General features: G+C 32.2%; 1 protein-coding gene across 1 annotated transcript; it reads left to right on the top strand.

Annotated features, from left to right (window-relative positions):
- LOC139876793 (transcription factor EMB1444-like) lies at positions 1-4604 on the top strand. The gene is made up of 10 exons (XM_071864165.1): positions 1-563; positions 1216-1377; positions 1698-1782; positions 1871-1912; positions 2150-2209; positions 2486-3175; positions 3260-3361; positions 3853-3993; positions 4092-4217; positions 4317-4604. Exons 1-10 carry the CDS (start codon positions 466-468, stop codon positions 4395-4397), a joined length of 1587 nt encoding a protein of 528 aa, XP_071720266.1. The 5' UTR covers positions 1-465; the 3' UTR covers positions 4398-4604.
- Positions 4605-16900: the final 12296 nt, after the last annotated feature.

Here is a 16900-nt window from a genome sequence, read left to right on the forward strand (position 1 = left end):
TTTGATATTAGTTAAATTCTTTAAAACTGTTGATCACAAGATCCACCAAAAAGGTTCTTTTTCATAGCTGATTATACATTTAAAGCTGTTAAATTCCCATGGATAGTTTCTTGAATTGTTTAATTCTTAATCTTGTGTGTGACATTAGTTAAATTTTGCTATTGAATTGGTGAATTTTGAGGAAATTGTAAGTTTGGGTTAGGGTTAGGGTTTAAAGAAATTGGGGGAAATAGAATGGGATTAGATAGTTTTCTAAATCTTACAGTTGACCCACCGATAAAACGGCGAGCAGGGTTACGTAGAAAACAAGCTGGGAGAGGTTCATACAGGGGCAGAGTTATAGAAAGAGTAAAGATTTGATTTTTAGGTTTAAATTTGTTCTTGTGAGTGTCTTGGGTCATAAATCATTACTTTGAGAGTGAAATTAGATTAGAAATTGTGTGGAAAATTGTTAAAAAAAAAAAGATGGGAATTAGTGCATTAAATCAAGCACTCAAGACTCTTTGTCTTAACACTGAATGGAATTATGCTGTTTTTTGGAAACTCGATCCTCGAACTCGAATGTAAGATCATTTTTAAAGCACTTTGCTTTTTATTTCATACTTAATTTACTTGTTTATGTATTGCATATGTTTTGTGTGGTGTGTTGTGTATATCTACTATGCCTAGGTGATAATTCAATCCCTTTACTTATGAATAGGTCGATTTTATGTTGTGTTTGTATTTTTAATATGTCGAACGGGTCAAAAAGACTAGTTTAAAGGAAACGGGTCAAAAACTAGTTTAAAGGAAACGGGTCAAATTTATTGAAAGTCCTGCAAAGTGTATTTGATGCATAAATCCACCGAAATCATTTTAGTGTTTATGTAATGCATAATGCATATGTTTCTTGGGTTGTGTATATTTGCTAGGAATGGGTGATAATTCAACCCCTTTACTTAAGAATTGGTTGATTCATGTTATGTTTGTATGTCTAACATGTCGAATGGGTCAAAAAGACTAGCTTAAAGGAAACGGGTCGAACTGGTTGAAAGCCTGAAAAGTGTTTTTGATGCATTAATCCACCTAAATCATTTTATTCAAAAATTTGGATTGTTATTGAGATAATATAATTGATCTAATCATGTTTGAAACAATAGTTACATCTACAAAAATCTGGACAAAACTTGTGGGTTGACTCAGTCTGACTTGTCATGTGATATGTATATATTGTAGGATGTTGACTTGCGAAGATGCTTATTATGACAAAAATGATCCTCCAGAGAGCAAACGATTCGATGAAATGATGAGCAATTTATCGGATGAACGGTTTGCAGAAGACTTTATCGGCCTAGCAGTTGCAAATATGTCTTATCTTCAATATTCTCTTGGGGAAGGGTATGTCAAAAATTCTAAATGTAGCATTATCACTTGAATGTAGGGGTGGCAAAATGGGTGGGTCAGTTGGTTGTCGAAATGGGTCGGATTGGGGAAATGTTTTTGTCCGAAAGTTTGCATTTTTTGAGTAATAATAAAATACAATCTGGGAACTTTCGACCTGTTTGACCCGTTTCTTTTTAGCTATTTTGTATTTGACCTGTTATGATAATATGAATCGACTTATTCATAAGAAAACGAGTCATGTTTGCCACCTGTGCTTGAATTCTGCTTTTACTCAATTATTATTGAAAGTATCTCATGTTACCTTTGTTGGACAGAGTCGTTGGTCAAGTTGCGCTTACGGGTAATCATATGTGGATTACCGGGGATCAGCTCGTTACTGATCCCTGTTTATTCTCTGAGGTAAAAACATGTTTTGTTGTATAACGTTGTATTTTTAATGTGGATACTTTTTTTGGGATTCTTATGTTGCAATTTGGTGTATTTTCAGGATCTAGATGGATGGAAAATTCAATTTGCAGCTGGGATTAAAGTATGTAATCTCTCATTATTATGAAATTAACTTTATTATATTAATATGATTGTTCGACTGGAAACTTGTAGATGTAATTTAGGACGCCTAACATGTATATATGGTTAAAAAAATTCTAAGTATATTTGTTGTTTATATATATTCAAAGTATTTGTACGTACAATATACGTTTTATTCACGAATATGTTTGTGAGCTTGTGACTCATTAAATATATTGACGTTTATTGTATCTTGCAGACGATTGCCTTTGTGGGTGTTGTTCCTCATGGAGTCGTACAACTTGGTTCGACAAACATTGTAAGACGATTTCTTTCTTTAGTACTATTCATTAATACCATACCATTGCATAGACTATATTTGTTACGATAAAAATATATTCTAAATAATATAAAAAGACCATGTGTTAAATTTCGATGTTTCGCCGCCCCCCACGGCCGAATCCTTTTTAGTGCATTTATATGTTAAATTTTGCTGTTTTGCTCCCGTTTTTGAAATTTTTTCAAATTTTTAACGTTTCGCACCTGTTGAAAAAGTTTATAATAGAAATTATTTCTATGTATTTAAATTGAGCAGATTGCCGAAGATTTGAAAATGGTGAATCACATTCGAGAAATGTTTATTGACCTACAAAGTTCTTTATTGGCGTACGCACCTAGCAATACTAGTTCATATAATGATACCGTTACTTCAATAAATTGTGGAATCAACAATTCATACACAATCTCCGATCATATTCCAAATATGGGACTAGGAACTGTAAAATCACAAAGTGAAATTGATAACATGAACACCATGAAAACGTCTTTTGAGTTTCCCGCTGGATTTGAGTTGTACGAAGCGCTAGGGCCCGCATTTTATAAGCAAAATGATAATTACATTTTGCATAAAATCGATGAGATGCCGGGAACAAGTAGTAACAATCTACTGACACCAAATTCGGGGTCGGAGCATCTTCTAGAAGCAGTTGTAACTAACGTTCGACAAATTGATAACGAGTTTAGTAACTCGGTTAAGTTTGTCGAGACTCGATTTAACGATATGCAAACTAGTAGTTCGGGATGTTACTCGTTGGAGAGTTCGTTAGGGTTCTCTTCAGCGAGTCATAGTAGATGTAGCGAACCGTTAGAGAGGTCGCAAGAACCCATTAATGTCGTCAAGAAACGGGCTAAACCCGGTGAAAGTAGTAGGCCTAGGCCCCGTGATCGTCAACTTATTCAAGATCGTATTAAGGAACTTCGTGAGCTCGTGCCCAATGGATCGAAGGTAACTTTCTTTACATGTATGCATATCTTTTTGTTCTTTTTCTTGCGCTCTTTAAGATTAATAAAACAGGTGATTATCGTACAGTGCAGCATTGATTCGCTTCTTGAACGGACAATAAAACACATGCTCTTTATGCAAAGTGTAACCAAGCATGCCAATAAGATCGATAACTACGCTGAATCAAAGGTGTGGCTTCACTATTTACAGATTACAAACTTATCTGGTTCAATTTCTGTGAGAGTAAATTATTATACCAATAGTCCTTTTTGTTTATATGAAATTACACTAATCGTCCTTATCTTTTGAAAACTACAGCGATTGCCCCCTGGTTTTCATGAAATTACACCAATCGTTCTTATCTTTTAAAAATTACACCAACCGTTCTTATCTTTTAAAAATTACACCGATTGTCCCTGACTTACCTATAAGTGTACGTTGATGGTCCCTCTTATTAATGCACGTTTTTAATAAGTCAGAGACCATCAACGTGCACTTTTATATAAGTCAGGGACGATGGTGTAATTTTTTAAAATATTGAGACGATTGGTGGAATTTCACTAAAACCACAGGGACGACTGTTGAGTTCAAAAGATAAGGATGATTGGTGTAATTTCATGTTAACCAGAGGGACTATTGGTATAATTTACTCTTTCCTTGACTAACTTACTATTCCACAGTTGCTTAGTAAGGAAACTGGCACACGAGGATCCTCACTTCACGAGCAGGGGTCAAGTTGGGCAATGGAGGTCGGAAATAACATGAAAGTTTGTCCCGTAACTGTAGAAAATATTGGTACAAATGGTCAAATGTTGGTTGAGGTGTGTTAGTGTTTCATTCATGATGGAAATTATAATAAACATTTATTATTGTTTCACCATCGAGAAATAAACGTATAAATTTTGTTGCGCTGATGCAGATGATGTGTGAGGAAGGGGTTCATTTTCTTGAGATAGCGGATGCGATTAGGAGTTTAGGTCTCGACATTTTAAAAGGGGTAACAGAACCAGAAGGTGATAAAAACTGGATGTGTTTTGTTGTTGAGGTAGATATGATTGTTTGTATATTTCAACCCATTCGAAAGTTGGATACAAATTGTCACCTTACACGTTTACAAATTTCGTTCTGTATGTGGTTGTTGCAGGGACAAAATAACAGAAACGTTCATCGAATGGATGTAATTTGGTTACTTGTTCAGATCTTACAAGCAAAGGCTCAGACATAACTCGGGCCCCTTTGTGTTGGTTGGAGTTAAGACAGGTTTTGTTTTTCTCGTATATTTTTTTTTGTATTTCGTGTTGCAATTTGGCTCGTTGTTTATGTATTTAGATTTACCAAATGTGTAATTGTTCTTTATGTAACATGTATCATGTACAATGTGTACAAAGTACATTTTTGGTGTGTGTATTTTTAAAATGCACATGAATTTTTTATCCTCATATGATGCAGAACGTTAATGACTATGGATACATCAAGGGCATATGAGGGAATGCCCTTTACATATAAGATTCATACAGATATAACTAGAATGCAAACGAAAAAATGGAATACAGTTCACCTAGAGTACTAGCCATGATCATCGAAGGTACTTGGGTTGAGATGCCATTGATTTCAATCCAAAGCGAGCTTTTTCGATCTCTTTGAAATCCATTTGAAGGATTTTATTTGGATTCCATTTAAAGTCATGGGGCCATTGCCTTTTTTCTTCCGAAAGATTGTGTGATTTCCATTTTAATTTTTCAAATAATTAATCCCACTAGTCCATGCGATTGCTTGCCATTAAAATGAGGTGTGATTCGGCCTGTTAGGATTATTTTTCCAAGCAACAGGTCATCCAATGATGTGATCGGCAAGTTGTTTGAGGTCCACCATCGCATGACCCGATTATAAACATCTTTAGCAAACGAACAATGGAAAAGAGCGTGTTCTATCGTCTCGATGTCATCGTTGCAAAGCGGACATCTTACCTAATCTAGATCAATGGCCCTCTTGTCTAGTTCAGTTAGTATCGGGATTCGTCTCAAACTGGCACGTCAAACGAATATAACCACTTTCTGAGGTAGTAATGATTTCCGCAATGTTTTCTTGACATTCGAGTAGTTTGACAATAGTTGTTATTTAACAACGAAGACAATTTTGACGTGCAGAATATTCCATTCGCGTTTAACTTCCACTTCCAGGTGTCGGCTTGATTCTCAGCATATTTGAACTTATGTAATTCTGTTTCGAGGCTGTCCAATTCGTCTCGAGTTCTTCCAGTAGGTGTTTGGTTCCAACTCCATGAAGCAACCCAATCTCTTTCTCCTTTGATCAGTCTATATTGGATCGTGACGTCTTTATTTTATTCGAATCTAAATAGTCTACTAAACTGCTCGCATAATTTTTGATCCCCAAACCAATGATCTTTTCAAAACAATATATTGTCACTGTTGCTTATGACTTTATCGAACGACTTCGTTAATGGTATATCCAACTCCTCTATCCTTCGACATGTATCTTGAATATTCCTCCAAGTTGTCATCCTGTTAGGGGTAGGGATGGCAATGGATACCCGATGTAGTGGATATCCATCCGATCCACCCGATTATTCGTGGATATGGACGATCTAAATGGATATGGATATGGATGTGGATGAAAAAATTTCATCCATGGATGAACTCGCTTTCACCTGAAATAACTAAATATATAAATTTATCACTCAAATTAGTATCATTTATGTAGTGATATTTCATTAATTATATTCATATTCATCTTTCTTTATATTTTCTCTAAAACTATAACTTTCTTCTTATATTTTGTTTGTTTAAATAATCAAATGTATTTATCGTACTTTGGTGGTTCAAATGTGATTCCATGTAACTAAAAGTAAGCAACTTACATGTCGATATCTTTACACGTTTAATAGGTTATCTATTGAATATTTGTTATATAGATTAGTAAAATGTGACTTTCGGTCGCATAAACTATTAAAAATATTACTTTTGATCGTATATAGTGAACCACCGCTTATAATTGTTAAAAATAAAATAAATTTAAACGGATAAGGATAATTATCCATTAACCCGCTTCACCCGACGGATATGGATATGGATGGATGAAAAGTAAAAAAAAATAAATGGATATGGATATGGATACGGCCTCACCCGATCCATATCCGATCCATTGCCATCCCTAGTTACGGGCATGAATTAAACCATGAGATCCCAACCCCCGGTCTCGCCCATATAAGCTTTTAATTATCTTGATTCAATAGGACTTTGGTTCATTTCGAAATCTCCACCACCATTTCGCTAATAAGAAAAAAAAAATTTACTTTTAGACCCCCAATATTTAGCCCCCGCCCTCATATGGTAGAAGTATATTGTCCCATTTAACCCACTAGATTGTCTCCCACCTCACCCCAAAATTTTTTTACATCTAATACCTTCAAGCAAGTCAACGACACACGAAGAAGCACGGAATAGGGATAAGGCATACAATGGTAGACTACTAAGCACAGATTTTATTAGGGTAAGACGACCACCAAACGGCATCGATTTCGCTTTCCAATCTGCCAATCTAGAGTGGAATTTTTCTATGATTTTTTCCCAATCACGAATGTTTTTCATTTTTTGACCGATCGGGAGTCCAAGGTAAGTGAACGGGAAGGATCCTATTAAGACCATGCACTACGCAAGGGCAAAGGGCAATTTTGTTGAACCACAACTTGGACAAAGGTCCTTGTGCAACCGTTGTCCATGGCATCGTGGTGCCGTTCTAGGGGCAAATACCGGACAAAACAACTAAGTTAATTAATTTTGATTGGTCCAAAATTATTACTGTAATTTAATTTTTTATCACTCTTTTTACTTAACTACCAATTATATTTTACCACATTACCTATAATTCTCCACAATAATACAACACAACATTTACCATAGTGCCTCTCCTTCTCACAATACTGCACGTCAATGTAATTCTCCGTTATAACACCACAACACTACAACATTTCAATTTACCGCAATATATCGACCACATAATGATAAGTTAAAAGAAAAAATCTGGGAAAGCCTTGAGAACATTATGCATGCTGATATTGAAGATTGGATAATCTGTGGGTACTTTAATTAGGTTAGAAAAGACTCGGAAAGACAAAACTGCATTTCATAGAAATTAGAGCCAAAATGTTCAATCAATTTATAGATAGGTCGCATTTGTTTGAGATCCCACTGGGTGGCATGAAGTTCACTAGAACTAGCGATGAAGACCTTAAATATAGTAAATTAGATAGATTTTTGGTGTCGGAGGCTTGTATGACAACATGGGTAGGTTTATCCTCATGCACTCTTGAAAGGGGTCACTCGGACCATTATCCCATTATACTAATAGGCTCTAATTTTAATTTTGGCCCGCGACCGGTGAGGATTTTTTATAGTTGGTTTGAAAATGTTGAATGTGATGAATTAATTAGAAAAGCATGGGATCGTAACACAAGAAACACATATGCAGATTGCATCTTTCGTGACAAATTGAAAGGAGTAAATGAAGTTCTTAAGAAAAAGTGCAACCCTAAATTCAACAAACTAAATGAGGAAATCGTGAGCCTTCAAGAAAATGTTGTCAAATGGAAAAGGCTTGTTGGTACACGTTGTAGAGACCCGTCCTAATCCATCCGGACGAAGTCCATATCGATTATAAACGATTCACAACAGTTGATTACATCGCGAGGTACTTGACCTCTATATGATATATTTTACAAACATTGCATTCGTTTTTGAAAAGACAATCTTTCATTACATCGAAAGTTGACGACAGACATACCATTTCATAATATATCCAACTATAATTGACTTAATAATAATCTTGATGAACTCAACGACTCGAATGCAACGTCTTTTGAAATATGCCATGAATGACTCCAAGTAATATTTCTAAAATGAGCAAATACACAGCGGAAGATTTCTTTCGTACCTGAGAATAAATATGCTTTCAAGTGTCAACCAAAAGGTTGGTGAGTTCATTAGTTTATCATAAATAATCATTTCATAATTTTAATAGACCACAAGATTTCATATTTCTCATAAACATACGTCCCATGCATAGAGACAAAAATCATTCATATGGATTGAACACCTGGTAACCGACATTAACAAGATGCATATAAGAATATCCCCTATCATTCCGGGAAATTTTTCGGACATGATATAAACAACATCGAAGTACTAAAGTATCTGGTACTTTGGATGGGGTTCGTTAGGCCCAATAGATCTATCTTTAGGATTCGCATCAATTAGTAGATCGGTTTACTAATTCTTAGGTTACCAAGCAAAAGGGGCATATTCGGCTTCGATCATTCAACCATATAATGTAGTTTTAATTACTTGTGTCTATTTCGTAAAACATTTATAAAAATTGCGCATGTATTCTCAGCCCAAAAATATAAAGGGTAAAAAGGCAAATGAAACTCACCATACTATATTTTGTAGTAAAAATACATATGACGGTATTTAACAAGTGTAGGGTTGGCCTCGGATTCACGGACCTATATCATTTGTATATATATTAACACATATAATGGTAATCGAACAACTTTTTATATATATTTAGTTATGTATTAAGATTAATATTCATATATAATTTTATTAATACTTATAATATATCATAATGCTTATTTGATATATGATTTAATTAACGTTATATCAATATGAATAATATTATATTAGTTAATATATAATATTATGTAATGTTAGTATACATAAATATATATTTTTATATAAAAATCTTATGTTCGCAAAAATTAATAATTATAACAATACTAAGTTAAGGATAATAATAATAATAATAATAATAATAATAATAATAATAATAATAATAATAATAATAATAATAATAATAATAATAATAATAATAATGGTAGTAACAATAGTAATAATAATAATAATAATGTTACTTTTTAATAATGAAAATGTTAATAAAGAAAATGAAAATTTTTAATGATAACAAAATAATAATTTTTATAAGAATGATACTTTTAATAATAATAATAGTTTTTAATAAAAAGATAAGTTTAATAATAACGATAATGAAAATGATAATTTTTATAATAATACATAATACTTTATAATAATAATAGTAATAATAATTTTTAACTATAATCTTAATAATAATAATAATACATGATAATTAATACTTGTATTAGTAATGATAATAATAATAATTGTAATACTAATAATAACAACAATAATAGTAAAATGATAATAATAATAATAATAATAATAATAATAATAATAATAATAATAATAATAATAATAATAATAATAATAATAATAATAATAATAATAATAATAACAATAATACTACCTTAAATGAACAGCTTCCAAAAACAAAAGTGTCTATGCCCGGGCTCGAATCCATGACCTCCCGCTCACATACAAACACACCAACCAGTCGAGTTGAGGTGTCTTTCTATTTTATTTTCGTAACCAACCCAATATAACCCGTATTTCCTTATCCTCCAGACTTCATCAATTTTAATTCGGCCCAGGCCTTATTCGGCCCACCATGTAATACTCATTTAGCCATTTAATAAACCCAATTACATGATTTACTAACTTTAAGATTTACGACCCAAGAACTAATTTATAAGCCCGATTCAGATTTTTGGTATAGTATAATGAAGTTGTTTCAAATAATTTGTTGCATCTGGAATCAACTTGTATCCCTCTTGTGAACCCCACGTCTACCATTATCATACTTATCGTAAATCGTAAAAAAAATGAAAAGAAGAGCGAAACAGCCGCACAAGCCACCTCATCGTCCACCATGTTTTAAATATATCCTCATCATTCTTCGCCATTTAGTAAAAAAAATAAAAGGGTTCCGATTGTATTACCATAAAGTAATCGAATTAGTGGAATTGTAATCATCCTAACGTCATTATCCATTTGCGGCCCATCTACCTAAACAAATCCAACTACTTCATAAATCTTGTCTGCCATATCACTTTATACGGTCCCCATATTAAGTAGTATGAGATTTTTAATATTGTATAAGATAATGACATTCAACATATAAAACTTCATCGGGACTTAAATTACGAGCTGTCATTATCATCCTTCATGGTAGCAATATTTCGTTGTCATCATTAAAGTATCATCCTAATCGTGTGCACGTCAACTTTATATAAGCATCGATTCATTGTAATGAAACAGAAAAGTTAGACAAATGAGTACAGCAGCAGTAGAACACTTACACTAGTGGTCAGCCGTTTTCGGTTTAAGCAGAAACGAATGGGTCTGATATTTGTAACAGTAAACAGAAACATTTGCAGCGGTTTTATGATCGTGATTAAGGTGGTGTTAATTCACGAAGGTTTGGTGAGAATGACGGCTTCATGGTGGAAGAGTAAGGAGGCAAGTTGAGATAATGATGATAGGTTTGTAATGGGTTTACTATGGAGGTGATTTGGTGTTCGTACAGGAAGAAGGTGGAGTTTGACTGGTTGATAAACAGAAAGGGTGGTTAGTGGTGGAGACCTTGGTGTCTTTGATTGAAACACAAACATAAGATAGATAGAATTAAGGAGATGATGTGTTTTCGGGTGATGCAGTGGTTGTCGATGATTGATCATGGTGGAGGTGGCGGCTTTGGTGTAGTCCAGATGGTGGTGTTCTTGCTTGATGGTTTCACAAAGGAGGAGAGAAGGGAGAGAGATTGAGAAAGAGAGATATTGAAAGGGTGGACATTTACGTTCAATCGTAGAAAGAGAAAAAGAGATATAGATTGATTGGTGGTCGACAATTCTAATTATAAGAAAACAAGAATCAAAAAGCAGCAAACGAAGGATAACACATTTCATATGAATTGATTCTGATATCTAATATTTTTGTTTGATAATGTTAAAATGATATGGACTTGTAACAAACTCGTACTTCTTGTTTGCTGTAAAAGTCTAACGAATCAGATGGAAATCAAAACAGGATCGTCCTTTATTAGATTTTACATATACTCCGTATATAATTAATACTAATAATTAATAATAATAATAAATAATAATACTAATTGCCTAATAAAAATATGTATATATATATATATATATATATATATATATATATATATATATATATATATATATATATATATTGTATTTTTATATGTATATCTCTTATATTTATATATCTATTTTTTATAGATTATAATTAATATTATTATTAAATATAACTATAATAATAAGAATGATTTTTACTGATAACGGTAATAATGATAATGCTAGAAATGATACTAGTAATAATATCTAATAATAATATAACAATTTACATGTATCTATATACAAGTAATTGTTCGTGAATCGTCGGGGATTGTCGAAGGTCAATTGAATTTATGACAGCAGTTCAAACTTTTTGAGACTTAACATAACAAACTTTTCTTATCGTGTCAGAAACATATAAAGATTAAGTTTAAATTTGGTCGGAAATTCCCGGGTCTTCACAGTACCTACCCGTTAAAGAAATTTCGTCCCGAAATTTGAGTGAGGTGGTCATGACTAACAGTAAAAATGTTTTCATGACGAATATGAGTTGATAAATAGAGTTTTATCATCATTGAGTAATATGGATAAAACAATTTGATTATTCGAAGAGTACGAGTGAAGCTATTCACTAAAGAGTGAAATGAATAAATAAAGTTTCGTCTTAACTTTTGGCGTTGTCTTGGTTGAATTCCGGAATTCAAGGGATTTAAAGAAAATCTTCGAAATCTAAAAGATTTGATTCTTCGGTGAATAAGAAAATTAAGATCTCTATACTTAAATACGGTGATCTGCCTCGATTACTCTGTCTGATATTTCTATTATAAATTAGACTCTTCCGTTCCATTATTCTCACTATTCCTATACTTTCTTTCTTAGTTCATACATCCAAAAGATTGTGAAAATACTTAATTCCTTTCTAATCCTTGATATTTTCCTAATCATCATTTCTGTCATCCTTCTTTTCAATCTTCCACCAGATGAATCTGATGAATCTGTTACTTCTACTATTACTTTGGGATGATACTATTCTTAATTCTACCGTGTCTTTATATTGCTATTCGTATTAATATCCACGGTTTGTAACTTCCGTGTTATTATTGGGCTTTATATTTTCTCTTATATTTTGGAGCTCTTTGCCTTTTTATTCTCCTCTCGACCTCTAGTAAAACGAGTAATGGTCCAGAATTCGTAAGTATGGAGTTTCGAATGAACTTAATGTTCTAAACAAGAAAGAATGTAATAGCACGATTTGATTTGTCAAATTACCTGAATCACTGAGAGTAAAACTATCAAGAATATACTTTCTTGATATGTTCAGAAGTTAAGCAGAATGAAAGAGTTATGTAACATGACACATGATGACGTTATGATCTGTGAATCATCACGTTCCATTAGAAACTCAGCATGACTTACTGTAATATAATTACGTTGATCAAGTGTCATTATATTATACTAACTCATGCATCAGTTCCCAACATTACTTCAAAAGCATTCGTATTTTAAGCTCGAAAGTTTACAGAATATAGAAACTAACAGTTTCTATATGATGTAACACTGATAGCACGAAGAAATTAATGATTTCAGATATGATTAGTTATGAAAATATCTTCAGAAATATCGAGGATATTTATAATGAAAGATATGATGATATCTTAGAATTTCTAATATCGAAGGATAATGATGAAGATTTGTTAGTAAAGGTTTAGCGTCAGGAGCAAGGTATTCGTTAGTAACTTCAGCAGATACAGAATCATTTGAATTCTTTGAAGGCAGGTTTTGTCTTTGTGATTTATCCACAGCCTCTTTCATAGTTTCGCATAATCCGCTTTCCGGTACTAAATTTTCTATTGAGCGTTTCCAACACTCCATTATTTATCATCATACTTTTGACTGTTAAAGTCATTAACAGTTTTCGCTGCTTTATCAGCTTTCTCAATATTCAAGGAACTGATTCGTATATTAGAGTGCTTTTCAGAATGTCAGAATGGGAGATCATAATTCTAAGAGATAAATGTTATATGTATACATATAACTGTTGATGTGGAAACGTTGCGAGACTCACAATACAGATTTACTGATTTTTGGTAATTGGTATGGCAATTCTTGTTTCAAGATGCAGATGAGTACATGATGAGACTTCAATAGATAAATATAGTGATTTTGTCGGAGAGGTTTAAACCAAGGAGCGACGAGGTTGCTGGTACATCTGCTGGTAATATGGTGGAATATAAAAGGTTTCCTGGTAACAATAAAAGAGCACGCATATATATCAAGGTTATAATAAGGTTGTTTAGAATGAAAAGTCGAAGTTGACTTGTTGGAGCTGTGACAAAATTGGCTAATTTGGAGGGGGGTTGTAAAGTTATTTTCGGTAATAACAACGCCAAAAGAGCTAGCACAGATGCGTGTTAAACGTTTACTCAGGTTCTGAGTGTTTTCAGGTGCATAACTATATGCATCAATCTTTTTCTTCCGTAGATTAAATGCGGTTGGTTCATCCTCTAGATTGAGGTGTTTTCAAGAATTATGAAAGATTTGAACACAGATTGTAATCATCAATATACAAATGAGGTTTAAGATGAAATCAAGTGGCAACTTGAAGAAATGTTTAGTTTCATATGTTATAATCAATATTTTAATTTATTTTAATTATCCAATGTCATTAGTCCACAGTCGATAGTCCACGGTTAACATTCCAATAATTCATATATAGTTTAATATATAATATTCGAATTAATTAATACATATCATGACCCGTGTACATGTCTCAGACTCGATCACAACTCAAAGTATATATATTATTATAGAATCAACCTCAACCCTGTATAGAGAACTCGATCATTACTGCATATAGAGTGTCTATGGTTATTCCAAATAATATATATATATATGCGTCAATATGATACGTCAAAACCTTGTATACGTGTCCCGATATTTAAAGTGCGTAAAATAAATACCGAAATTATATGACGATAAGTAAAATGCGTAAAGTAAATAACAGAAATTAAATGACGATAAATAAAATTGCGAAAATATAAATTGCGATAAATAAATTGCGATAAATAAATTGCGATAATTAAATTGCGATAAAATAAAATGTAATACAGAATTAACAGTTAGCTAGGAACAGTTAGCTAGGATCTTGTTAGCGTGGTTTCTTAACAAAATTTCATATTGTTAATTAGTCTGTTTCTAATCAATTTTTATTGTGTCCATTATTTCTTCATTATGCCACATGTTGGATTCTGATAGGTCAAAATCCAAATATGAAATTTGAATGAAAAAGGTTATTCTGTGGTGAACGAATACGTATATCTGTGGATGTAAGTAAGATAGTAAATGATTGTTGAATCAGATTTGAAAGAATGTACAGTGCAACTTATTAATATGAAATCTAAATATTCCTAGGGTATTACCTACCCGTTAAAATATTTTCACCATTAACAGTTTGTACAAAAGAATTATTAATTACAATCATTATGAAAACATATATACATACATATTTTCTTTAGATGTAGAACGATTCGCAGATTGATGATTATGCTCGAGGTACATAATGAGATGTTTAGGTGTGTGATGTTAAACTTGGGTTGTTGGTGTAGTGACCCGAACTTTTCCATGTTTATATATATATTAAATGAAATTGTTATTTACATGATTAAGTGTTTCCAACATGTTAAGAAATCAAACTTGTTAAGACTTGATTAATTGAAATATGTTTCATATAGACAATTGACCACCCAAGTTGACCGGTGATTCACGAACGTTCAAACTTGTAAAAACTATATGATGACATATATATGGATATATATATAGTTAACATGATATTTTGATAAGTAAACATATCATTAAGTATATTAACAATGAACTACATATGTAAAAGCAAGACTACTAACTTAATGATTTTGAAACGAGACATATATGTAACGATTATTGTTGTAACGACATTTAATGTATATATATCATATTAAGAGATATTCATACATCATATTATCATGATAATATAATAATTTAAAATCTCATTTGATATTATAAACATTGGGTTAACAACATTTAACAATATCGTTAACCTAAAGGTTTCAAAACAACACTTACATGTAACGACTAACGATGACTTAACGACTCAGTTAAAATGTATATACATGTAGTGTTTTAATATGTATTCATACACTTTTGAAAGACTTCAAGACACTTATCAAAATACTTCTACTTAACAAAAATGCTTACAATTACATCCTCGTTCAGTTTCATCAACAATTCTACTCGTATGCACCCGTATTCGTACTCGTACAATACACAGCTTTTAGATGTATGTACTATTGGTATATACACTCCAATGATCAGCTCTTAGCAGCCTATGTGAGTCACCTAACATATGTGGGAACCATCATTTGGCAACTAGCATGAAATATCTCATAAAATTACAAAAATATGAGTAATCATTCATGACTTATTTACATGAAAACAAAATTACATATCCTTTATATCTAATCCATACACCAACGACCAAAAACACCTACAAACACTTTCATTCTTCAATTTTCTTCATCTAATTGATCTCTCTCAAGTTCTATCTTCAAGTTCTAAGTGTTCTTCATAAATTCTACAAGTTCTAGTTTCATAAAATCAAGAATACTTCCAAGTTTGCTAGCTTACTTCCAATCTTGTAGAGTGATCATCCAACCTTAAGAAATCTTTCTTATTTACAGTAAGATATCTTTCTAATACAAGGTAATACTTATATTCAAACTTTGATTCAATTTCTATAACTATAACAATCTTATTTCGAGTGGAAATCTTACTTGAACTTGTTTTTCGTGTCATGATTCTGCTTCAAGAACTTTCAAGCCATCCAAGGATCCTTTGAAGCTAGATCCATTTTTCTCATTTCCAGTAGCTTTATCCAGAAAACTTGAGGTAGTAATGATGTTCATAACATCATTCGATTCATACATATAAAGCTATCTTATTCGAAAGTTTAAACTTGTAATCAATAGAACATAGTTTAGTTAATTCTAAACTTGTTCGCAAACAAAAGTTAATCCTTCTAACTTGACTTTTAAAATCAACTAAACACATGTTCTATATCTATATGATATGCTAACTTAATGATTTAAAACCTGGAAACACGAAGAACACTGTAAAACCTGACATACGCCGTCGTAGTAACACCGCGGGCTGTTTTGGGTTAGTTAATTAAAAACTATGATAAACTTTGATTTAAAAGTTGTTCTTCTAGGAAAATGATTTTTCTTATGAACATGAAACTATATCCAAAAATCATGGTTAAACTCAAAGTGGAAGTATGTTTTCTAAAATGGTCATCTAGACGTCGTTCTTTCGACTGAAATGACTACCTTTACAAAAACGACTCGTAACTTATATTTCCGACTATAAAACTATAACTTTTCTGTTTAGATTCATAAAATAGAGTTCAATATGAAACCATAGCAATTTGATTCACTCAAAACGGATTTAAAATGAAGAAGTTATGGGTAAAACAAGATTGGATAATTTTTCTTGTTGTAACAACGTGAAAATTGGTAACAAATCTATATTAATCATATCCTAGCTAACTTATATTGTATTATACATGTATTCTAATATATTATGTAATCTTGGGATACCATAGACACGTATGCAAATGTTTTGACATATCATATCGACCCATGTGTATATATTATTTGGAACAACCATAGACACTCTATATGCAGTAATGT

The sequence above is a fragment of the Rutidosis leptorrhynchoides genome, chromosome 11 (assembly GCF_046630445.1).
Source record: "Rutidosis leptorrhynchoides isolate AG116_Rl617_1_P2 chromosome 11, CSIRO_AGI_Rlap_v1, whole genome shotgun sequence".
NCBI lineage: Eukaryota > Viridiplantae > Streptophyta > Magnoliopsida > Asterales > Asteraceae > Rutidosis > Rutidosis leptorrhynchoides.

Bases quoted from the DNA above. Each gene is read 5' to 3' on its own strand.
- LOC139876793 (XM_071864165.1), top strand. From the start codon at position 466: ATGGGAATTAGTGCATTAAATCAAGCACTCAAGACTCTTTGTCTTAAC. The intron at 3,176-3,259 runs GTAACTTTCTTT...ATTATCGTACAG, and splicing joins TCGTGCCCAATGGATCGAAG to TGCAGCATTGATTCGCTTCT. The intron at 4,218-4,316 runs GTAGATATGATT...TGGTTGTTGCAG, and splicing joins GGATGTGTTTTGTTGTTGAG to GGACAAAATAACAGAAACGT.